Here is a 24,704-nt window from a genome sequence, read left to right as displayed (position 1 = left end):
CTTGTATTTGTTCAAGGGAGGCATAGAGGAACATTTGGATATTCTCAATGTCTATCACTGAGACTTTAAGAGGCCATATCAACAGAAATGTCTGATTCGATAAAGTCTCAACTAGGGCTGACCCCAATTAGTCGACTGGTCGATTGTTTGGTCGACCAATATTTTTTTTAGTTGAGCAGAAGTAAATATATATAATTTTTATGGCACACAAGACACCTTGTCTTATTCGCGCCCATCTCAGTGAACTAATCCATTGCGGAGGTTTGTTTCATTCTATTTACTAGTTTTGACAATTTAGTCATTGTGTTTTGTTTGGAGCGCTCCTTGTTGAGTAAGGATGCGCATTGATTACTTCTTATCCCTTGCGCATATAGCCTACAGTTGTGTCTGTTCAGAGCTCACTGGCAGGAAACAGAATATTTCATACAATGTTGCAAGTTTGCTAGCATGAGCTTCAGGCCACACCCTAGTTAATAGTTGATACAATGTTTCAAGTTCTTTGCAGACAGGCCATGCACAGCCAATGTGATTTATAAGATATTTATTTTGATCAGGATATTTTCAATATTTCTGTTTTTATTTGTAGGTTTTATAAGCTATTTTACATAGTTGGCAATAGAAGTTACTTTTTAGGTTTGTATCATTTTCATTAAGATTTGGATAGAATTTTGATTCACCACATGACAATGATTTTGACATACGAAGACGTTTTTTTAAATTAAACTGTTGTAACTGTAACTGTTACTGTAACTGTTACATGAAAATGTGCATATGAAAACCATAACTGGCATGCAGATCAGTAGAAATTGTAAGATAAAATGACATTCCACATCAGAAAGGTTACCAACTCGTGTAGCCTATTACCGGCAACTTCAGCAGAGTAGCAGCAGAATCTGCAAAAGCCAGTAGGAGCGGGAGGAGGATGGTCATGTTAAGTTTTTCTTCTTCTGATTATCTTCATCTCTGGCTCCCTCTTGAGTCATTTGTGTCTTATTTAATCAAAAACTGCTCTTAAAGCATCAGACAAGCTCAATGCATATATAGTTGATTTTATTAAAATACATTGGGTGTGTCTATATATGAAAAATACACGTTTAAAAATTACGACTTTCGGTCGACCAAGCTATTATTTAGTGTGGGACAGCCCTAGTCTCAACCATAGACAGCCTATAACCGGTTTTATTGTACATCATATAGCTTAGGTTCTACAGTTCATCATTGATCCCAACTAATACAAGACGAAGAAGCAGCAGCAGGAAGAACTCTATGCGGCTCAGATAAGCTACCTAACCTACCTCTGATTACTCGTTCAGTTCGTCGAGCAGCCCGGGTAGGATTCTGGTCTGATGTTACCTCTAATTGAGTGATCAGATTTTCCTGTCTGTTTGGGAGAATTAGGCCTGGCCATTCTGCTCATTGTCAGTTACAATGGAGCCCTGCTAAGTGGCTGAGAGCAATGGGAGTTCTCTTTTCATGCCTAGCCTGCCCTCAGCTGTAGGTCTGTGTTGCAAGAGAAGAGAATACTCTCCTACTCCTGGGCTGGCTGCTAGTCACATGAGAACAGAGCTCTAGTATAGCCAAGAGCTGGGCATGGGATATGATCTGGCCCCTGCTATCTGGTGCTCCTGTTAAACACAGTTCTAACTGGTATAGCTGTCCATGTTGTGCTGGACCTCCATTCCATAACATCTGTCATTTATGAAGATGAGTAAGGCTACATTAATGATTCACAGTAACCAGGTTAGGGTTAAGTCTTGATGCTTCCTGTATGAATCTTGTGTATTGTCTTGGTTGTGTGCTTGTGTCATATGGCATACTGGGCCTTTGTAACAATGAGTAAAAATTAAGGTTTCATCATAGCCAGGGACAGCCCCACTACTAGGGTTGGGTGGTATGCAGATTTTCATATCTTCATATTGTCCTTCTCTCATCCCGAGATGTACAGTTTTACCATGGAGGCTGCTAGCTAAATATGCTCACAAGCACAAATGGAAAAATAAATATTGCAAAGACAGGCAGCCCAGCTATAAAGTTATACATGTATATGTTAGAGCTACTGAATGTAATTTTTTGTGAGTTTGGACATTTACAAACAAATGTGAATGAGAGACATTGTGCAATAAACAGTACTGGTTCTGGAGCAGCATGTGTACGTGCTGTATCTGTGTGGAGTCTGGAGTCTCTAGGGCAACAGGCCTGCTTGCTCTGCTTAGAGAAGAAGACAGGCTGAGAAAGGAGAGGAGAAAAAACACAAGGAAATCAAAAGACAGCAGTGGCAGCTGTACAGATAACTCATTCAAAGGGCTTTGACTTTTCAAACACGGCAGAAAGCCAACACAATATGATGGATGCCCCGTCACCTTATTCATTTTGCCACTTACTTAGATAACCATCAAATTAAACTTAGGGGTCACGTTAACGCAGTATTCTTCGCTTTTCCACGCTGGAAGAAAAGATAAAACGCATAAGAAATATATTGCTGCATTTTGTAAACGCAAATCTAAAATGCTCCGTAATTTCTACTTGGCATCAGACTAATTTTGTGCTTCAGTTGCACTTCTCCACTTGGAAGAGAATTCACTAAGAGCATTCTATCAGCAGACAGCGTTCTGATGTAGCTACTTTTCTGTGGTGCTTTTCTCAGTGTAGCCAGCCTACTTTTCTCCAGATTAACTTTAAGAAAAACATTAGGAAATGTAGCTAGCTACATTCTTTCTATAATAAACAGAATTATGATGGCCATGCATTGTTTTTGTAAAGAAATACCTGGCATGTTCATTGTAAGCTCATTTAGCCTACTTCTGTGGCTGCCTGCCAAATAGTGTTGCTCTTCTGCTGTCATCTGATGAAAATTAAGATATATTCTGCTGAATGTGTTGCAGTAATGTATTTTATGTGAAGGAAAACTATAGTTGCACGTCCCTGATCGCTCTATTGAAGCAAAAAAACACTTGACTTTCAATATAAAACGCAACCCCTGTCAATACACAGCTCAACTCAACTGCTCCCGCTTTGTGCCATTTACAAACAAACACGTGACTGGCTCAACTGTTCTGGGGAGCTACGGTGAGCTTCATAATGTAAAATAATGTGACAAGTGAAATTAAGAACTCTTTATCTTCTAACATATTGCCCAAGTTGACTGAAAGTATTTACTTACAAAGTAGCTACAAATATTAAAATATATAGAAAAACTTGAAATAAATAGTTAACGGTATTGAGAAACCATCCCGTGGATATTTCCAAATACCCCGGTATACGGTATACCGCCCAAACCTACCCACTACCCCACTTAACCTTAACAGAGGTTCACGAGTTGTGGTTGAAGCATTGGATCTCAGTTGTATGCCCCCCCTCTGAATCAGAAGACTTGTGAGAGCCATGACTGTACATTCAGGAAGGCATGTCAAAGTGTTTGAAGTGAGGTGAGTGTGTGTGGTGAGTATGAGTCAGCAGGTCTTGACTAACACAAGTGTTCCGTCATCTTCTATTGGTCATTGGTCTGTGGTTAGATGCATCCTGAGCAAACCTCCTTGACTGTTGACACAAACAGCATCAGCTGTCTATCTGTCTGTCTGCACCTTCCTCCCACACATTCAGTAGCTACTAGCAGACAGACGGCTCGGTAGATAGCAGGCACAGCCACAGGGCTGAGGCTGAGCGGATCAGGGGGCTTTGAACCGAGGAAGACTAGAGGCACCTGGCTGTTGGTCTGTCTGGCAGTTGGTTCAGTTTAGATCAGATCAAATGCGTTACCACACAACTACCTGCTGCCAACCAGAGATAATTGACGGTGCCAAATTCATCCCAGGCCTGTCTGACCTAGCCATTACTTGGCTTTTTTGCAGCCGCTGTTTTTACTGTTGACGTTTACGTGGCTGAGAGTGTCTGTTATGGTAATAAATTGCTTATCGTAGTGTATATGAGGTAGAGGTGTATGGAGATCTTGAAAACAACTAGAAGTGTATTGATTTGAAAAACACAGGATGAACATCTAAAAGAGAGGCTACATTGCTTAAAATCTATTTGACAACTGAAAATCTCTTTATTGTGCAGCCCACACACAGCTCAGTATGAACAAGACATGTTTAAAGATGCATGTTTTTCTTCTCTCTGTTAAATCTGACTTGAGGTTTTGTCTTAGTTTTTCTCTCCAGAGCCAGTCTGTGATGGACATACTGTAGCTCAGTAACACGTGACGCTCCTCAGCACCAGCTAGAACCCAGCAGAGGACCAACGTGGGGGACTGGTCTCCGGAAGACTGACCCTGGCCCCTGGGCTATGACAGATCCCATCATGGACTTCTTTGACGACCCCAACCTGTTTGTGGGAGGGCTGGACGGGCTGGCTGAGGAGGGCTTCCCCCCTGGACCCTCGCTGGTGGATGAGCTCAACCTCAGCGTAGGCTTTGAGCCCCTACAGGTGGAGCCGATGGGGGCAGGGAAACACCCCGGGATGATACCCACCTCCATGCCCTCCTCCACCCAACAGAGCATGGCTTATGGGCAGCAGATGGGGCATTTTCCGGGCATGAAGGCTCAGAACTCCATGGGACAGCCCTTCGCTGGCTCTGAGGGTGTGGGTGGTGGAGGGATGATTGCAGCACAGCATACCCAGTTCCATAGACGCTCAATTGGTCAGGCACCCCAATCCAACGCGTTGTTTTCCAACAGCAGCCCCATGTGGGGCAACCAGGACCAGAACGGGAACCTCTACCACTCAGTGCCCCAGCAACAACAACAACTACATCAACAACAGCAGCAGCAACTCCACAACCAACAGCATCACCTCCGACAGCCACAGCCACAGCAGCAGCACCACCCTTGTCAACAACAACTTCAGCAACAACAAGTGCAGCAGTTACAGCAGCAACACCAGCTTCTGAACCAGCAGCAGCAGCAGCACCTTCATCAACAGGTAGTGAACCCTCAGTCTCTGCCCCAGCAGCACCACAGCTTCCCCTTCCACCAGGCCAACCAACAGCCAGCTCCCCACAACCAGCAGCTTACCACCGGGGGGACCCTGTTCCACTCCAGGGCTGTGCCTAACTCAGGGGCTCTGGCCAAAGCTAATGTGGAAACCCCCAATGTCTCACTGGCTGGAACCCCACCACAGCAGGGTGGCTACCAGCTGGTGCAGGGGACTCAGGGGGCCTTTCCTGGGGTAGGGCCAGAGGACTCTAGCATGTCCTTCTCCATGCAGACCTCCTCCCCCATGGCTCACACCCTGTCCTCCTGCTCAGTGAGCTCCACCACCGCCTACCCTCCCTCCCAATACTCCTTCCCTGGCCAGGGACAGCCTGGCATCTCCAGCCTGAGCCAGCCTCTCTCTTTAGCCCCAGTGTCCATGATCACCACCACCACTCCCCTGCCCTCCTCAGTGCCTGAACTCTCTCTCGTGGGAGCTGGATGTGCATTTTCATCTGCTCCAGGGATGACTCAGCATCATCAGCCCGAGCAGGTCCCAGTCAGCCAGGCTGAGGACGAATGTCCCTTCCGGGCTCTGCGCTGCTCCAGGCAGACCCAAGGGAACTACGACTCATCTGAGATGTTTGGCCAGGCCATGAGCTGCTACCCCAGTGCAGTCAGCCAGCTCGTTCCAGACCAGCACCAGCCCCAGAACTGTGGATCTAACTTGGAAGTTACCAGACCTCCGGCCAGCACCACTACCACTAACGGCTACGTGCCTCTAGAGGTTAGCCTGGCAGGGCTGCAAGGGGAGGTGGAGGCCCAAGGAGGGGGCTTTGAGGGCCTGGAGGCTCCGGACCTGCTGGCTGATGAGCTGCTGCCCCAGCTGGAGGCTGCCCTCAGTCAGCACGACCACCACGACTCCAACTGTTCCTGGACCAATGGTGGGGATGGAGAGAGGAATGGAAAGGGAGAGGAAGAAGAAGAGATGAAGGAGGAAGACAGGATCTCCATATCCATGGACTACAAGATACAGGTAAACCCACTGGGCCATTAACACTTGCTTTCAGTCTGAGGCTGGCTAGGCTGACATATGCTGACAGACTCAGAAAGGATGATATGGATGAAGTACCTAGTTATCCAGATTCCGCAGAGTTCTCCTTCATATATTTAAAGATGCACTATGCAGAAATCACTCCGCCATTTCCTGGTTGCTACAATCCTAATTTCAGTTTATGTGACAAAACAAGCAAGTATAGTCATTGTACCATCTAAACCACTGTGAAATATATTTCCCAAAACCAAAAATATTGTATTTTCAGCTGTTTGAAGCTGGTGTACAAAACCGTAAGTAAAAGACGCAAAAATGAAACTTAGAAATAGCCCACATAGAACAGATCTACGACTTCTTGCTTTCAATGAGAATGACAGATCTATGTCACATTTCTATGTGAATTTGGTCAGGTCATTCAAAAAGTTACATATTGCAGCTTTAATGTATTACTACAGGGGAAGAAATACACATTGCGGATGTATAGAATAGTTGTGGTTGTTGGTGCTAATAGTTGTCCTTCCACTTGACCACATGGACAGGAGGGGATTGGTGAAGCGAATTGTCAAATGTCAAATTATTTCTCATTTCATTCCCATTTAAATCTAGATCTGCATCTTATCCAGGTTGTTTTATCTATTCAGTTCCAATTATGTTGGAAATGAATGCAAAGAATTGACAGTGAGACATGTATTTGTGACAGCTACGTTAATGGATAAATCTCTTGCACTGACGTAGAGACTAGAGAGAGCCTTGCCATGCTTTCACTCCTCTCAGCAGCCAGACGCCAGCCAGCCACCCATGTAATGTTTAACTAGCCCTGGAAGAGCATGAGCATATTTGGTGCACCTGCAGTCAGGGGGGAGGTGGAGGGAGGGAGGGAGTGAGGGAGGGGAAGGAGGCTCAGCCCTTCTTTAAATTATAATAATACAGCCTATTCTAGCTATCCTTCCAGTGATGTGTCCTAAATGGCACCCTTTTCCCTATATTTGACCAAAGCCCTGGTCAAAAGTAGTGCACTAAATAGAGAATAGGATGCCATTTGGGACACAGACAGACAGCAGGTAACTACAGTAACCTAGCTGTGTCCCAGGGCCTGATTAAGAGTGGCAGCAGTGTCTCCAGGACTTACAGTAACTAAGCGTACTCAAGGCTATAGATGTGGGTCAGGGCAGGCTAGAGGCTAGAGACACTGCCTGACTGTCTGTCTGTCTGTCTTGCTGCTGCGCACTGCACTCACTACATGGCTAGATAGAGTGTAGAGTGTGGGGGTGGTTGCTCTTGTGGTTTTCTCTGTGCGTGTGTGTCTTTGAGTGAGAGAGAGGGAGAGGAGGGGGGGAGAGAGGATAGAGATGGACAGAGGGAGTGAGTGAGAGAGGGAGGGAGGGGGGGAGGGAGAGCGGATAGAGATGGAGTGAGTGAGATAGGGAGAGGAGGGGATAGAGATGGACAGAGGGAGTAGTTAGGGAGAGGAGGGGGAGGGAGAGGGGATAGAGATGGACAGAGAGAGTGAGTAGGGGCAGCTTGGAAAGAGAGAGAGAGAGAGAGAGAGGAGGGAGGCTAATGACAGACACAGAGAGAGGTAGAGAGTGCATTTGTGTGCTGCTCTGGCTCTGACAGGCACAAGGCGGATCCTGGAGCTGAGCTGGCCAGTAGCGTAGCAACATCCATCCACACACCTCTCTGAGCCTGGCTCCACAGTGACGCAGACAGCCAGGCAAAGAGGACCGTCAGCAGCAGTCTGTACTGTATGTCAGACCTGGGTTCAAGTACTATTTGATATTATGTCAAATACTTAAACTGTGCTTGATTAATGGAACCAATAGAATAGTCCCAAAACTACTAACTCCACCCATCTGGAACTCCAGGCAGGCTAAAGATTTCAAATGGTGTTAGAACCCATGTCTGATCAGCAGCAGCACAGTGTGTCTGTTCCCTTCCATGGCCCTGGTGCTGGCACATGCAGCTCAGCACTCATCAGAACTCTCTCTGACTGGCTCTGTAAACTGTAAACACACACACACACACACACACACACACACACACACACACACACACACACACACACGCGCACGCACGCGCGCACACACACACACACACACACACACACACACACACACACACACACACACACACACACACACACACTCTATGGTGAGTGGTGATTCACAAGTCACTAGGTCTTTACCCTGTCTCTACAGCATAGCTCTGTCTCTCTCAACTCTACCACTTAGACTAACAGGTAGGCTGAATTTTTAGTTTATTTGTTATTTCACCTTTATTTAACCAGGTAGGCCAGTTGAGAACAAGTTCTCATTTACAACTGCGACTTGGCCAAGATAAAGCAAAGCAGTGCGACAAAAACATAGAGTTGCACATGGGATAAACAAACGTACAGTCAATAACACAATAGAAAGAAAATAGAAAAATCTATGTACAGTGTGTGAAAATGTAGTAAGATTAGGGAGGTAAGGCAGTCAATAGGCCATAGAGGCGAAATAATTACAATTTAGCATTAACACTGGAGTGATAGATGTGCAGATGATGATGTGCAAGTACAAATACTCAAGCACAGACTGATGTTTTGACCCAGCAGCCAATTTGTCCATCCGCTAATTGAAATGGGACATGGAACACCAGCAAACAGGCCCAGCTTCCCTTCAGTCTGTGTCAACATCCACCCTTCTGTTGATGCTTATGGGTAGACTGCTCTATTCATGTCCACTGGTGTGTGAAGAGCCAACAGATAGTGTGTTTGCTGAACAGGCAGGGCATCAGGGGATAGAGTGGTGCCCACCCCCCTGTCCTAGTCTCACTGCCTGTTTCTGGCCCTGTCTCACTGCCTGTCTCTGGCCCTGTCTCACTGCCTGTCTCTGGCCCTGTCTCACTGCCTGTCTTTGGTCCTGTCTCACCCCCTGGTCCTGTCTCTGGTCCTGTCTTTGGTCCTGTCTCACTCCCTGGTCCTGTCTCTGGTCCTGTCTCACTGCCTGTCTTTGGTGCTGTCTCACCCTCTGGTCCTGTCTCACTCCCTGTCTCTGGCCCTGTCTCACTCCCTGGTCCTGTCACTGGCCCTGTCTCACTCTCTGGTCCTGTGTCTGACCCTGTCTCACTCTCTGGTCCTGTGTCTGACCCTGTCTCACCCCATGGTCCTGTGTCTGACCCTGTCTCACTCTCTGGTCCTGTGTCTGACCCTGTCTCACTCTCTGGTCCTGAGTCTGACCCTGTCTCACCCCATGGCCCTGTGTCTGACCCTGTCTCACCCCATGGCCCTGTGTTTGTCCAGCGCTTCATTTGCAAACCATAAGCCTAACAAAACGGTCTAAAAAGGAGAGGTGTCGGATCGGCACCTCTCCTTTTTGGACTGTTTCATTCTGGGACATATTTGTCCGGATCCGGTACTTCTCATGGCATGAACAATTATTGAAACTTTTTGCAATGTAACAATTTGACTAAAAGCGATCAAAGTTAATTTGAGTTGTCTCTTCGTTAGTTATCCTACCCCCCACCACCCCCCAGCCCGGGCCTGATTTGGGTTTGGTCGTGCCTGTGTGAGAAGTGCGCCTGTGTCTCACAGAACTGGAACGAGATTCACTTTCTATGATCTCTCTCCCTCCGCTCTGATAGACATGAATGAGCCTGCAACGCTGATCTCTCCAGTGTTGCACTTCATCATTTATTTCCTTATAGAATCATAGCCGTGCGAAGGGTTCTGGAGGAGCTGCAGCACCCCTGATCAATTGAAATATATTTGCCAAAGTTATAGAGTTACTGCTGTCTGTTCAGAAAGAAATGAAATAATTCAGAATAGCCTAGTACACCATGAGAAAGCATATCATTTAGCCACAGAGGAACATCAGCGTCTTTAAAAAAAATGTGTCTAGCTGTGAAATGTAGCCCAATAACAAGGCATAGCCAGTTGGGAACGCGCGGGAAATCTGTCAGTTAATAAACAGCATGCAGACAAAAAATGCCTTTTGCACTCGCTGGAAAACACAGATTGGAAAGCAAATGGCTACTGCTGAAAAGAGAAGAATCTAATCGTTCTGCTGTAGGCTACCAAAATATTTAATCAACTTCCAAATAGACCTATTGTTTACAAAGTAAAACAAGAGAGAGAGGCTTTTGGCACGAGCGCATCGGCCATCACCAGTGAGTGTGATGCTCATCATTGGGTGAGTCAGTGAAACTAGAAAGCATTTTTAGGACTATAATTTCCTTCTCACATTGTAGCCTACAATATGTGTTTCCACACACCTAGGCCTAGACTATTGATGGATTCAAGGCAAGGTCATTTTTATTGATCTCAGTTTGTCAGTGTCAAAGTAGCCTGTCATTTGCGTCATTTGTGCGGTATTATGGTGTTTTCATGACAACTGGGAACTCTGGGGAAAAAACTAAGTTGAATCATGACGTCAGTGATTTTCAGGTGGGAAAGTCGGAGCTCTAGAAAGAGGCCTGAGTTCCCAACTTGGAATTCCGAGTTGGATGACCATTCAAATAAAATGTTCCCATTCGGAGCTTGTTTTTTCCCCGAGTTCCCAGTTGTCTTGAACACACTGAAGTCGGAAGTCAGAGATTTCCCAAACCCGAGTTCCCATGTTTTGAATGCGGCATTAAAAAGATTCTGCCAAAATCTCCAGCCATGTAAAATGATGTAGAATTGCATGAAATGCATTTATAAAAGGCCACATTTTTCCCAGACCCTAGGCCACTAAAAATGTTATCCATGTGTGCAACTTCTTCTGTAAGTGCCTATACTCTACTGCTCTATGCCACTACGCAAATGTGATGATATGCATGCAATGCTTTACTATAACAGTGATTGTCTTCTTTCTGTAATGTGTTCCGGTACCACAGAGGTCCATAGATCACCACCCTCTCGCGCTCACATTTTGCTCCGGCTCCTCCCGATTGACAAATGAAGCACTGTGTCTGTCCCTAGCCTGCACTGCATGTGGCTAATTAGGATTTCCGTCTGTCTTTAATGATGGAGAGCTGGATGGATTCTGTCTTGTTCTTGAGACCCAGCCATGATCAATGCTGCTCTGGTCCTCTTGCCGAGATAGCAAGCAAATGTTTTTCCATGCACATTATCACTACTAATGGATAATATGTTTTTTCACCCAAATACTATAAAGTAGGGCTGGGCGATATGGCCAAAATATCATATCACAATATGTTTCACATTTTTTACGATATTTGAGGTTTTTGAATAATTAAGTTCTAAATATGCTTTATGACTAGTGCATGACCCTAGGGTGGAAACACATACATTTTAAGTGTTTTTAATGGAGCTTTGTCCGTTATGATTGTTTTATACTGTTCAATGAAATTTCAACCAAAAGTTGGAATGTAGTGGGCACTTTGAAAACAGTGTTGTTTGACATAACAACAAATGAAAAAGCCAGGGAGTGGTTATTGTGACAGGGGAGGAACCAAAGTGTTGGTCAGTGTTTCGTAGTGGACCCTAATTAATGTTACATGAAATGTTTTCTCTTACTGTAGCTTTGATGTCACTAAAATATTCATGCTTTACCAATTCCTCTCTGATTTAGAATATACCGTTGCACAAACAACATGCTGATGTAGGCCTACACCAGCACTGATATCAGGCTGTATTAGCTAGCTTTCTAGCTACGTTTGCTCTGACTAAGTACATTTAGCTGGCTAGCTAGCCAACTAACTAGCGATTAGTATTAGTGACTCGTGGTAGCGCAAAAACTGTTCTGCTTGAGTGACAAGATGCGGGGCTTGGTGTGTGTGGAAGGAGAGGGGGAGAGAGATGACTCAAGTAGCAAACGGAGTAAACTGGCATTATTACACGCGGCGGAGTGGCGTAACACATTTAACAAACCAAACAATAATATACAGCTTTACAAGGTAAAGTAAAAACCCAAACCGGTCAGTGCATCAATACTGGTATATCGTAAAATATGGTATACCACCCATCCCTAGTCTCCAGCCTGTTGTAGGCCTAGTCCTCAGGAGCTAGTGCTTGGCTGTGACGTGGGCTGGTTCTGTTCACTGTTAGTCACACAGAGAGACTGGCTTCTAGACAGAGGGCCTTTGTTCCCAGTCATTGTGAAGACAGCAGTATGATAAAGGGTGTTGGAGCTGAGTATGAAAGGGCCTGGTTGGATATGGTCACACCAAGGCAATTTTAATTAGTCTTTGCTTGGTCTGTTCGAAGATGTCCTCAGTGGGCCTATGTACAGCACACTGCCATAGGGTTATCGATGGGACAGGCACAACCCTTTAGGATAGTAATAACCTGATTCAGTATTTTTCAAAATAGACACAATTTTATAGACCAGGGTTTCCCAAACTCGATCCTGGGCACCGCCCGGTTGCATGTTTTGGTTTTTGCCCTAGCACTACACAGCTGATTCAAATAACCAAGTTATCATCAAGCTTTGATTATTTGAATCAGCTGTGTAGTGTGAGGGGAAAAAGCAAAACATGATGATGATGAGCTGCTGTGCTGTACAGCAGGTGCCTCCTGTCTGACTCAGTGCATCAGTGGTTTACATTTATTCTGTGACTCCCCCTCCTCCCTCTCCCCTCACCCCCTCCTCTGGCCTCTGGGGGCGTTGAAACTAGAGTGGTGGTGGGGGGGGGGGGGGGCGTGTGTGTGAGGCCGACTCAGCCGAGGGTGTCTGTGGCTGTGGGCCCCCACTGAATTGCTGTCTTTGTTGCTTCCTGACCTTCCTGGGTGAAGTTTATGTAACTCCCAGCCAGTCAGTCAGCCAGCCAGCCAGCCAGCCAGGCAGAGAGTGCTGCAGTCAGCCTTGAAACCTGACACCAAGAAACTTCTCTACTCGGAGGGGGAGGGGTCCCTGCCACGGGGAAACCTGCCCTCCATGAGGCTGAGATATGATTGGCTGTTTCTCTGGCTGCAGTTGGCTCTCTCTCTCTGGTCTGTAGGTCTATCAGTCTCTCTCGATCTGTCAATTTAATGTTCAATATAAGGGGCTTTATTGGCATGGGAAACATATGTTTACATTGCCGAAGCAAGTGAAATAGATAGTAATCAAAAGTGAAATAAACAATAACAAATTGACAGTAAACATTACACTCCAAAAGTTCCAAAAGAAAAAATACATTTTAAATGTCATATTATCTCTATATACAGTGTTGTAATAAGGTGCAAATAGTTAAAGTACAAAAGGGAAAATAAATAAACATAAATATAGGTTGTATTTACAATAGTGTTTATTCTTCACCGGTTGCCCTTTTCTTGTGGCAACAGGTCACAAATCTTGCTGCTGTGATTGCAAACTGTGGTATTTCACCCAATAGATATGGGAGTTTATCAAAAATGTATTTGTTTTCAAATTCTTTGTGGGTCTGTTTAATCTGAGGGAAATATGTGTCTCTAATATGGTCATACATTTGGCAGGAGGTTAGGAAGTGCAGCTCAGTTTCTACCTCATTTTGTGTGCAGTGTGCACATAGCCTCTCTCTCTCTCTCTCTCTCTCTCCCTAGCTGTTTCTGACTGCCTCTCTCTCTTTCTGACTGCCTCTCTCTCTCTTTATGACTGCCTCTCTCTGTTCCCCCAGTCATCCGGGCTCATCTGCCTGCTGGTAGTGGAGGCCTGCCAGGAGTGGGTGGGATCTAGTGGGGGTCAAAGGTAAACAGGAAGTCGGCTCTATTTATAGCGGGGTGGTTTTGGCTGTGGACGGAAGGGGCGGGCTGTGGGGGGACACTAGAGGAGGAAATGGGTGGCTAGTTAGTAGAGGGAGGGGTGAGAGAGTTGTACTTGGATTTAGCCTAGACTGTGAGGAGCATGTGGGAGCCTTGCCAGCCCCAAACTGCACAGTAGGTCTGAATAAAAACCCATTCTCTTTTATTCTGCATTTTTTTCTCTCTCTCCCCCGCTCACAGGGGATTAAATAGCTTTGACTTTGTTGGCTGGCTAGGGGTTTGGAGAGGAGCGTGCGATAGCCAGCGGGTTCAGTGCTAACATGAGGTTTTGTATGAGAGGAATGTGAGGGGTGACACAACCCAAAGTGACCTCTTCCTTGAGCTGCAGTCAGGTTAACCTTTCACTGGCTGACAGGAATGAACTCAGCTCAACCACCAGGCAGCCTGCTGAACGCTAGCCTGCCTAGCATAGTCTGTCTCTGGGGAGAGAAAGTGGAGAACAGATTTACACAGTCTACTCTACAGGGACTCTAATGAGACTTTCAGTGGCTCTCATTCAGTTAGACTTAGCTTAGCACTAAATAGGGAACCCAGCACTAAATACGGCAAGGGGAATAGGGGAAAGGCATTTGGACTGTGGATCATGACATTATGCTTTTAGCCAGCAGAACCGGCCCGCTTGCTTACAGCTGCGCTAGGGTCGGACAGCATGACTGTGTAGATCAAGACACCGGGGAGCGAGCGCGAGATATGGCTCGGAAAACCTACCTCAATAGAGGGATGAGAAATGCAGTGCACTCCAAATTGTCCCATTATCCCAACTGTTACACAGGGAAGTTTGAACAACTGCTAGTTTTTCTGGAAAGCTGCCCTTTTCGTCGCCATGCTTGGTAGCAGAAGCCACATCAGCCATTTTGAAATGGCGCTAGAATATAAGTTGAACATCAAGCGATAGTCAGCCAATCAGGTGGGGAATGGTTTAGTATATTGCCACGTTCAAAAACACTGGAAACTCTGACATTTCAGAATTCACTGCGTTCAAGACAACTGGGAACTCAGAAATGTTTTTTGAATGTTCATCCAACTTGGAATTCCAAGTCGGAAACTCGGGCATCTTTCTAGAGTTCCAAGTTGTCTTGAAAGGACCATAGGTCAAACTTTACCAAAACTATGGATGCTTGTCTGAAGTACAATAATTCATTGGTAATCCATGTCATTGTTGTCAAGGGTGGACTAACAAAGGCAATAAACAGCCACACACTAGGAAGTTGTTGTGTTTGTCTTTCAATAGTTTATTTCTTTGTTCCAACAATTTTGCCTTTGTTAATGCACCCTTGACAACATTGACATTGCCAATTATCAATAAATTGTTACCAATTCATTATAATAATGGATTACCAATAAATTATTGTACAGCCATAGTTTTGGGAGAGTTTGACATGTACAAAGCCATTCCCCACACAACTTTTATTTTGACATTATCACAGCGCGAAGATGTAGGCTGACTATCCTTTGTTGTTCACCGCACGTGGCTTCTGCTACCTAGCATGAGGAGGAAAGGGCAGCGTTCTGGAAAAGAAGCAGTTATTCAGTCTTGTAACAGTTGGGATAATAGCACAATTCGGAGTACAGCTAATTTCTCATCCCTGGATTGAAGTACATTTTCCAAGCCGGCTCCACGGTGTCCTGATCTACACGGTCGTGCTGTTCGACCCTAGTGCAGCTGTAAGTAAGCAGGTCGGATCTTCTGGCTAATTGTGCTTTATGTGTCGGCTATACTTCATACAGTGTGCCTCTTTTGCCTTTATGTCTAAGGAACACTTGTTGGTTTGTGATGGTGTTAGCTATTCCATGGAGATGACAGTTGCTTGGTGTGGTTGTTACTGTGTGTGTGTGTGTGTGTGTGTGTGTGTGTGTGTGTGTGTGTGTGTGTGTGTGTGTGTGTGTGTGTGTGTGTGTGTGTGTGTGTGTGTGTGTGTGTGTGTGTGTGTGTGTGTGTGTGTGTGTGTGTGTGTGTGTGTGTGTGTGAGTGTGATAGTTAGTTAGTTAGTTAGTTTTCACACAGGAGTCCCAAAGCGATCAGACAGGTTTGTCAGGTAGCTGCTGGTTCCTAGCCGGGTATGTTCACTGGTTTCCATGGCGCTGGGCCCTGAGTCAAGGGTTTGTTTACACAGAGAAACACTTTATTTCACAACATTACACTGACTCTGTAGAAAGGGACAAATTGTAGGCTAACGCTGTCTTCTGTCTGCCTTGGATACAGTTTAGTTTTATACCTCTAGTCTACAACACATGCAGTTGGCCTACTGTCACTAACCATGCACAATATGACTCATGTTTACAGTGACTGATGCCGCCATTAAGTTCATGTTTTAACATTTCAAAGTACAAAATGGAGGGTTGCTCTTTTCTCTCAGAATGTAGGCATACGTCCTGCTTGGATGACTGAGGTGAATATGTTGGAAGAATCCTGTGAATTCCTTCCTATATAACTCAATCCTCTGCTGCTCAGTGCAATTACTAGGCTACAGGTTTCAATGTTTTCACTGGCCTATTGGTCTGTGGCATTTGGCCTTCATATAAATTAAATCAATCTCTCTGGAATGTTGAATCACATGGTTGCTCTCGCTATACTGCCACAAAGCTGCTGTTATTTTGTATGCCCTCACCTCAAGACTGTCCTGTCTGCTGAGTTGTCGGTATGAAATGCTTAGTGTTGTGGCGTGGATCATTCATTTGATTTATAGACTTTCTTAACATTCCTGCTCAGAACAGAACTACAAGTCTGTCTGTTGTCCTCAGTTGAATGTGTGTGGCCATAGTTGGGCGATTCCAAACCAGCTTAGGTGGAAAATATTTTTCAATGATCTGATTGTTCTGTCAATTCTCACATATAAACTTAATTGGGAGGAAGGATGTAGGACATGCTTTTAACATTTGTATCGCAAACCACTTTCTTGAAAATTGGGAATTTCAGGCCCTTTTTAGACCTATACATGTCTCCTGTAAGACCTTATGATCTGTGAACTGTACATGACACAGACAACATCTTGGTGTCATTATACTGTAAAACCCTATGATCTGTGAACTGTACATGATACAGACAACATCTTGGTTAATTATACTTCTTATAGTGTTATCTCAAATATGGAGTATGTGTGTAACCTTTATTTTACTAGGCAAGTCAGTTAAGAACAAATTCTTATTTACAAGGACGGCCTACCGGGGAACAGTGGGTTAACTGCCTTGTTCAGGGGCAGAAGGAGAGATTTCTACCTTGTCAGCTCGGGGATTCGATCCAGCAACCTTTCGGTAACTTTTATACGTAGAAATGTACATTATAGGTCATTAACCAATCACAGCCCTTTCAATCCATTTTCCCATTCACTGTGTTGGCGGTGCTCATAAAATGTATCACAACTTCAGAATTAGCAGAGAACCCACTGTGGAAATGTGATGTACTTTTGAGATATTCAAATTCATATTTTTTATATTGAATTAATTAATGTGAAAATGTATATTTCAGAATCTAGACATTCTCCATTTGTTAGAGCCTCTATAAGGAGTATAATGAACCAATATGTTGTCTGTATCATGTACGGTTCAAGGATCATAAGGTTTTACAGGAGGCATGTATAGGTCTAAAAAGGGGTCCTAAAATGTCCACTTTCATCATGATTTAAATGTTTAAAAATTGTGATACAAATGTAAAAAGCATGTCAAATATCCTTCCTCCCAATAAAGTTTCTATGTGAGAATTGCCAGAACAATCTGAGATAGCAAAAATATTTTCTGCCTACGTTGGGGTGCAATCGCCCAGTTGCAGCACTGGTGTCTGCTTTTTTGCTGCTAACAACCTGCCTTCTCCTGATTTAACCTCTTATTATTCAGAACTATAGCATGGAGAAGCCTGGCAATGAACCCACCAATTGCTAATTTGCATGCATAAATCATACTATTTTGTATATTACCTCCAGGTAATGCTGGTTCATTTCTCAGTTCTCAAGCAAGGAATAGGCCTACGTTTAGAAATTTGTGAAAATCCTTTTTGTCTAAATGTGATGGAGGCAATTTGAAAATCCTTTCCCTCTCGTGCCCCTGCCTGTGTTTCTGGGATGGTTTTCATCCTCCCTGTCTCCTCCTCGCCCCCCACACAGCCATCCCTTCGCACAGGCCCCTGTCTCCTCCTCACCCCCCACACAGTCATCCCTTCGCACAGGCCCCTGTCTCCTCCTCACCCCCCACACAGTCATCCCTTCGCACAGGACCCTGTCTCCTCCTCGCCCCCCACACAGTCATCCCTTCGCACAGGACCCTGTCTCCTCCTCGCCCCCCACACAGTCATCCCTTCGGAAAGGCCCCTGTCTCCTCCTCGCCCCCCACACAGTCATCCCTTCGCACAGGCCCCTGTCTCCTCCTCGCCCCCCACACAGCCATCCCTTCGCACAGGCCCCTGTCTCCTCCTCGCCCCCCACACAGCCATCCCTTCGCACAGGCCCCTGTCTCCTCCTCTCCCCCCACACAGTCATCCCTTCGCACAGGACCCTGTCTCCTCCTCGCCCCCCACACAGCCATCCCTTCGCACAGGCCCCTGTCTCCTCCTCGCCCCCCACACAGTCATCCCTTCGCACAGGCCCCGGTCTCCTCCTCGCCCCCCACACAGCCATCCCTTCGCACAGGCCCCTGTCTCCTCCTCGCCCCCCACACAGCCATCCCTTCGCACAGGGCCCTGTCTCCTCCTCGCCCCCCACACAGCCATCCCTTCGCACAGGCCCCTGTCTCCTCCTCGCCCCCCACACAGTCATCCCTTCGCACAGGCCCCTGTCTCCTCCTCGCCCCCCACACAGCCATCCCTTCGCACAGGCCCCTGTCTCCTCCTCGCCCCCCACACAGCCATCCCTTCGCACAGGCCCCTGTCTGCTCCTCGCCCCCCACACAGCCATCCCTTCGCACAGGCCCCTGTCTCCTCCTCGCCCCCCACACAGTCATCCCTTCGCACAGGCCCCTGTCTCCTCCTCGCCCCCCACACAGTCATCCCTTCGCACAGGCCCCTGTCTGCTCCTCGCCCCCCACACAGCCATCCCTTCGCACAGGCCCCTGTCTCCTCCTGCTCTGGAGGAGGATGTTAAACCCAGCCTTTCTCTCTCTCACTGTTTGTGACGTGTGTGTTTGTGTCTGTGTGTGTTTGTGCTTTTGTGTGTACATTTGCTTATGATCTGTGTGTGCGTGCACAACACTCATGTGTATGCATGTACAGCTTTCTCAGTATGCACTTGTGTGTGTGCGTGCGGGTGCGTGTGTATCTCCTAGCCAGCAGCTATACTCTCTCTTTCCAGAGCTTCAATAATGAAGGAACTGTAAAGGTCTAACAGTGATGTGAGCCCCCTGCTGTTTCCCCCACCTACACCTCTCTACTCCATCATAGCCAAACGCCAGTAGAGGCTGCAGCTTGGAGGACGGCTCATAATAATGGCTGGAACGGAGCCAATGGTCCCTATGGAACCACGAGCCCGTACTCCCCAATTATGGTGCCACCAACCACCTGTGCCTAACGTTGCAGACCCATAGGGACCTCCAACCTGGCTCTGCGCTCTGAAGCTCATAGTTCCAATTATACATTGAGTCTTGGGGGTGCCCAACATCGCCTGTGGGTGCCTATGACCATATATTTGACAATTGTGGGGGAACACCCATTGATAGATGTTTTCATTCTGATGTTCTCCTGAATCAGCTCAGTCCATCATAGAGGGCCGTGCAGTCTGCTGGGACCTGTGTTGAAATGAACCTGTCGGTCAGGCTGACAGATGATGGGGCTGTGGTTACACTGTTACATCTAGTGATTGTGGAGGACAAATCCTCTCTAGATGAATTGGCTCTCAGTTTCTCTCTCATTTTTCACACAGGCACGCAGCAGGCAGGCAGGCAGACAGACAGACAGACAGACAGACAGACCTGCCTATGCCAGCCTTAAAATGCCCTCTTAAATCTGCTTGACTGCACCGCGCTCTCTCTCTTTCTCTGTCTCTCTCTTTCTCTGTCTCTCTCTCTTTCTCTGTCTCTCTCTCTTTCTCTGTCTCTCTCTCTCTCTGTCTCTCTCTGTCTCTCTGTCTCTCTCTCTCTCTGTCTCTCTCTCTGTGTCTCTCTGTCTCTCTCTCTCTCTCTCTCTCTCTCTCTCTGTCTCTGTCTCTGAACAAGCAGTAAAGATGAGATGGTCTAAGCAGTTGTTCACAGCTGGTTTTGCCTCGGGACCCAAATTGAACCAGGTTGTCTCAGTTACGAGCCAATATTCGCACCGTGAAAAAGAATATCCAAAATACAATATAGGAAATCATTTTTAATGCTATATTGATAGTAAATGTATCAATTATATGAAAAGGAAACAACATTCCCACCTCTTTCATTGTCAATAATTACATTGACAGAATGTTAATAAACATGTTGAAAACAGAATGTTGAAGAATGTTAATAAAGTCACTGGTTTGAGACCCAGATACCACTGCTAATAGCTCTATATTGAAAATACTGTGATTGAAGAAAATTTGTTCAGAGATTATTTTAAAATGTAAATTCATTATAATTTCTACACACTTTCTACCTGGTTTAAATTGGTTAAGTTCAGACTGGACAATCTTTTTCATTATTATTTCATTTTTTAGACATCCCACGCGCGACCCATTCAAAACCTCTCACAACCCAAATTTGTTGAGAATCGCTGGTCTAAGCCCTAAGGGTACCACTGTTGTTGGAAGCCCCTCCCACCATCCCTGCTCCCCAGTAAGTAGGCTGCTCATTGGCAGGTTGTTTTGATGGCTATATTGAAAAGTTATTCTGCAATGACCTTGAGTGTCTGCTCATTGTAGTGCTTGCTAGGATAATGTAATAACCATTCAGCTTATTTATCTGGATAGGCCTAAAAACCTTAAGGTTTTGGGTGTGTCACTGCACAACAAGGGGAACATTAGTTTTGTGGTGTATCATAGAGGCTCTCTCAGACCTTCCCCATACTGTACTAATGACAGATACAGCATAATCTTCAATGACCCCAGACTGCCCTCTCCCCTCTGTCACACCTCTGCTATCCAATACAATCCCTAAAGACCAGGCCCAAACTACCTTACCCTCCCCAGTCCCAGTCCATCCATGAACCACTCCCAGTCCATCCATGAACCACTCCCAGTCCATCCATGAACCACTCCCAGTCCATCCATGAACCACTCCTATCACCATCCCTCTCACAGATGCAAATGGCCATCGCATGCCTCTCTTAATGAAATGAAGGAGTCAGTTAACTGAATGACTAATGGAGGCTAATAGGTGGCTGTTAGTAAAGCTTCTTCATTGGGAGCTATTTGAGGATGTGTAATGGGTGTGATGGTGCAGCCCTCTCTCTGCCATGGCAGGTACGGCTAATGATATCATAACCTATGTGAATTGCTAATCGCTGCATTTGCAAGGAATTAACATGCCAAGCTGTGTGTGTGTGTGTCAATGTGCCTGCGTGTGTGTGTGTGTCTTGGCCTGGGCCTTAGAGCTTTCTGGGTAATAACTATAAATATCTCCAACAGACCAGAGAGGGAGGCCCACACACACAGCCTAGCGTACTAGGAGTGTGTACTTGGTTGAAGCTATAGTTCTCCTGTGTATAGATCTACAGAGTTTAATACCATCATACCACCTAGTAGTGTAAGTGCATTTCTTAGGAAATAAGGCCCAAGCTTATACAGTATAATATTAAACTTTGGACTGGGAACCTAATGTTATTCATGTTTATACCATGGCATTGTTGAATACTTGTTTCTGATTGGCTTGAAGGGCATTCTAGAGTGTGCATTATTTAAGTGATAATGCCCGAGAAGCCGGTGTTTGGAGGATATATTGGCACTGGTGTTGTCAGGCCCGAGACCAAGCCAATATATCCTCCAAACACCGGCTTCTCGGGCAGTATCACTTTTATACAACGAGTTACCAACATATTAAAATAATGATTGACATATTTTCATTAAAAACATTTTAATGAATTTATTCATACCATTTCATCCTTTCACAAGATATAGTCCCGACACAAATCTAGGGTTGCTACCCAGGCCGGCTGGTTGTTTGTTCTATCAGTTCGGTTGCCTGAGACGCGACTCAGTCATTCAGTCTTTTTTTTCTGTATCTACAGTATGGACGCGACCCAGTCTTTTTGTTCTGTATCTACCTTATGGACGCGACCCAGTCTTTTTGTTCTGTATCTACAGTATGGACACGACCCAGTCTTTTTGTTCTGTATCTACAGTAGGGACGCGACCCAGTCTTTTTGTTCTGTATCTACAGTATGGACGCGACCCAGTCTTTTTGTTCTGTATCTACAGTATGGACGCGACCCAGTCTTTTTGTTCTGTATCTACAGTATGGACGCGACCCAGTCTTTTTGTTCTGTATCTACAGTATGGACGCGACCCAGTCTTTTTGTTCTGTATCTACAGTATGGACGCGACCCAGTCTTTTTGTTCTGTATCTACAGTATGGACGCGGCCCAGTCTTTTTGTTCTGTATCTACAGTATGGACACGACCCAGTCTTTTTGTTCTGTATCTACAGTATGGACGCGACCCAGTCTTTTTGTTCTGTATCTACAGTATGGACGCGACCCAGTCTTTTTGTTCTGTATCTACAGTAGGGACGCGACCCAGTCTTTTTGTTCTGTATCTACAGTATGGACGCGACCCAGTCTTTTTGTTCTGTATCTACAGTAGGGACGCGACCCAGTCTTTTTGTTCTGTATCTACAGTATGGACGCGACCCAGTCTTTTTGTTCTGTATCTACAGTATGGACGCGACCCAGTCTTTTTGTTCTGTATCTACAGTATGGACGCGACCCAGTCTTTTTGTTCTGTATCTACAGTATGGACGCGACCCAGTCTTTTTGTTCTGTATCTACAGTAGGGACGCGACCCAGTCTTTTTGTTCTGTATCTACAGTAGGGACGCGACCCAGTCTTTTTGTTCTGTATCTACAGTATGGACGCGACCCAGTCTTTTTGTTCTGTATCTACAGTATGGACACGACCCAGTCTTTTTGTTCTGTATCTACAGTATGGACACGACCCAGTCTTTTTGTTCTGTATCTACAGTAGGGACGCGACCCAGTCTTTTTGTTCTGTATCTACAGTAGGGACGCGACCCAGTCTTTTTGTTCTGTATCTACAGTAGGGACGCGACCCAGTCTTTTTGTTCTGTATCTACAGTATGGACGCGACCCAGTCTTTTTGTTCTGTATCTACAGTATGGACGCGACCCAGTCTTTTTGTTCTGTATCTACAGTATGGACGCGACCCAGTCTTTTTGTTCTGTATCTACAGTATGGACACGACCCAGTCTTTTTGTTCTGTATCTACAGTATGGACACGACCCAGTCTTTTTGTTCTGTATCTACAGTATGGACGCGACCCAGTCTTTTTGTTCTGTATCTACAGTATGGACACGACCCAGTCTTTTTGTTCTGTATCTACAGTATGGACGCGACCCAGTCTTTTTGTTCTGTATCTACAGTATGGACGCGACCCAGTCTTTTTGTTCTGTATCTACAGTATGGACGCGACCCAGTCTTTTTGTTCTGTATCTACAGTATGGACGCGACCCAGTCTTTTTGTTCTGTATCTACAGTAGGGACGCGACCCAGTCTTTTTGTTCTGTATCTACAGTATGGACAGTCTTTTTGTTCTGTATCTACAGTATGGACGCGACCCAGTCTTTTTGTTCTGTATCTACAGTAGGGACGCGACCCAGTCTTTTTGTTCTGTATCTACAGTATGGACGCGACCCAGTCTTTTTGTTCTGTATCTACAGTAGGGACGCGACCCAGTCTTTTTGTTCTGTATCTACAGTAGGGACGCGACCCAGTCTTTTTGTTCTGTATCTACAGTATGGACGCGACCCAGTCTTTTTGTTCTGTATCTACCTTATGGACGCGACCCAGTCTTTTTGTTCTGTATCTACAGTATGGACGCGACCCAGTCTTTTTGTTCTGTATCTACAGTATGGACACGACCCAGTCTTTTTGTTCTGTATCTACAGTATGGACGCGACCCAGTCTTTTTGTTCTGTATCTACAGTATGGACGCGACCCAGTCTTTTTGTTCTGTATCTACAGTAGGGACACGACCCAGTCTTTTTGTTCTGTATCTACAGTATGGACGCGACCCAGTCTTTTTGTTCTGTATCTACAGTATGGACGCGACCCAGTCTTTTTGTTCTGTATCTACAGTAGGGACACGACCCAGTCTTTTTGTTCTGTATCTACAGTATGGACGCGACCCAGTCTTTTTGTTCTGTATCTACAGTATGGACGCGACCCAGTCGTTGGTTTTAAATGTTCCATTGCCATAATGGCTGGTAAAGTTCTTATGCCTTGCTTGCTAGTTAGCCAACTACGGCTAACTTAGTCAAGTCAAAAAGTATAGCCAGAATAACAGCAAAGTAGCTGCATTTGCATGTGTTTACGCTGTTTTCTAGTGACATTTATTTGAATACATCCATAACAATGAGCTAATGAGGTGCGATTTCGCCTGGCATAGAAAATGTGCTCACTCGTCAGGACACTGTTGTTCAGAGGAGCAAGCCAACAACACAGCTAACACAATCACTTCAAATTCAATCTGGAAAGACTGCGAACTAGCTTCACTTTTACCTTTTTTCAATTTACATTTCTTTGTATATATCCATAAAATTATGCCAGCTGCGTCATGATTTCGATTGGCTGAAAAACGCTGCCTGTGTCTGTCTGTCTCGTCCCGACTCCGACACCTTCATTACTATGGGACAGCTGGAGATTGAATTTGAATATTGAAGCAATGTTGAAAATGTCGGAGAGACAGACAGCAAGGTTTATACAAATCTTCACTGTTGAAAACGAAATGTTAGTCTAAAATAAATGTGAGAATTTCTAGATGCTTTTCATAGTGGAGATCAAGTTTATAAATTGCTTGGCTGGGTTGATGAGACAGTGGATTGCGCAGTCAGATGGAACAGAGTAATTAAGCATTTTAACTTCATAGATTTAACCGGTGGTAACTTGTGGAATAGACACCAAATGGAATGTGGTTTTAACCAATCAGCATT

At 45.5% G+C, this 24,704-nt stretch overlaps 1 protein-coding gene across 6 annotated transcripts in view; it reads left to right on the top strand.

Moving 5' to 3' along the window:
* LOC106587586 (ATP-dependent chromatin remodeler CHD9) overlaps positions 1-24,704 on the top strand; it is a 127,755-nt gene that overhangs the window by 5,398 nt on the left and 97,653 nt on the right. For 4 of the 6 annotated variants that reach the window (XM_082969598.1, XM_082969599.1, XM_045708563.2 and 1 more), the window contains exon 2: positions 4,145-5,943. In XM_082969598.1, coding sequence (XP_082825724.1) covers positions 4,282-5,943 — 1,662 coding nt within the window. In that variant the 5' untranslated portion in view covers positions 4,145-4,281. Of the gene's footprint in view, positions 1-4,144; positions 5,944-13,649; positions 13,782-24,704 lie in introns of those variants that run through there. The other 2 variants (XM_045708567.2, XM_045708570.2) reach the window with 2 other exon arrangements.

Source organism: Salmo salar, chromosome 26 (genome assembly GCF_965601325.2).
Source record: "Salmo salar chromosome 26, fSalSal1, whole genome shotgun sequence".
In the NCBI taxonomy this organism is placed as follows: Eukaryota; Metazoa; Chordata; class Actinopteri; order Salmoniformes; family Salmonidae; genus Salmo; species Salmo salar.
The sequence above is the reverse complement of the archived record's forward strand: the minus strand, read 5'-3'. Positions and strand labels throughout refer to the sequence as shown.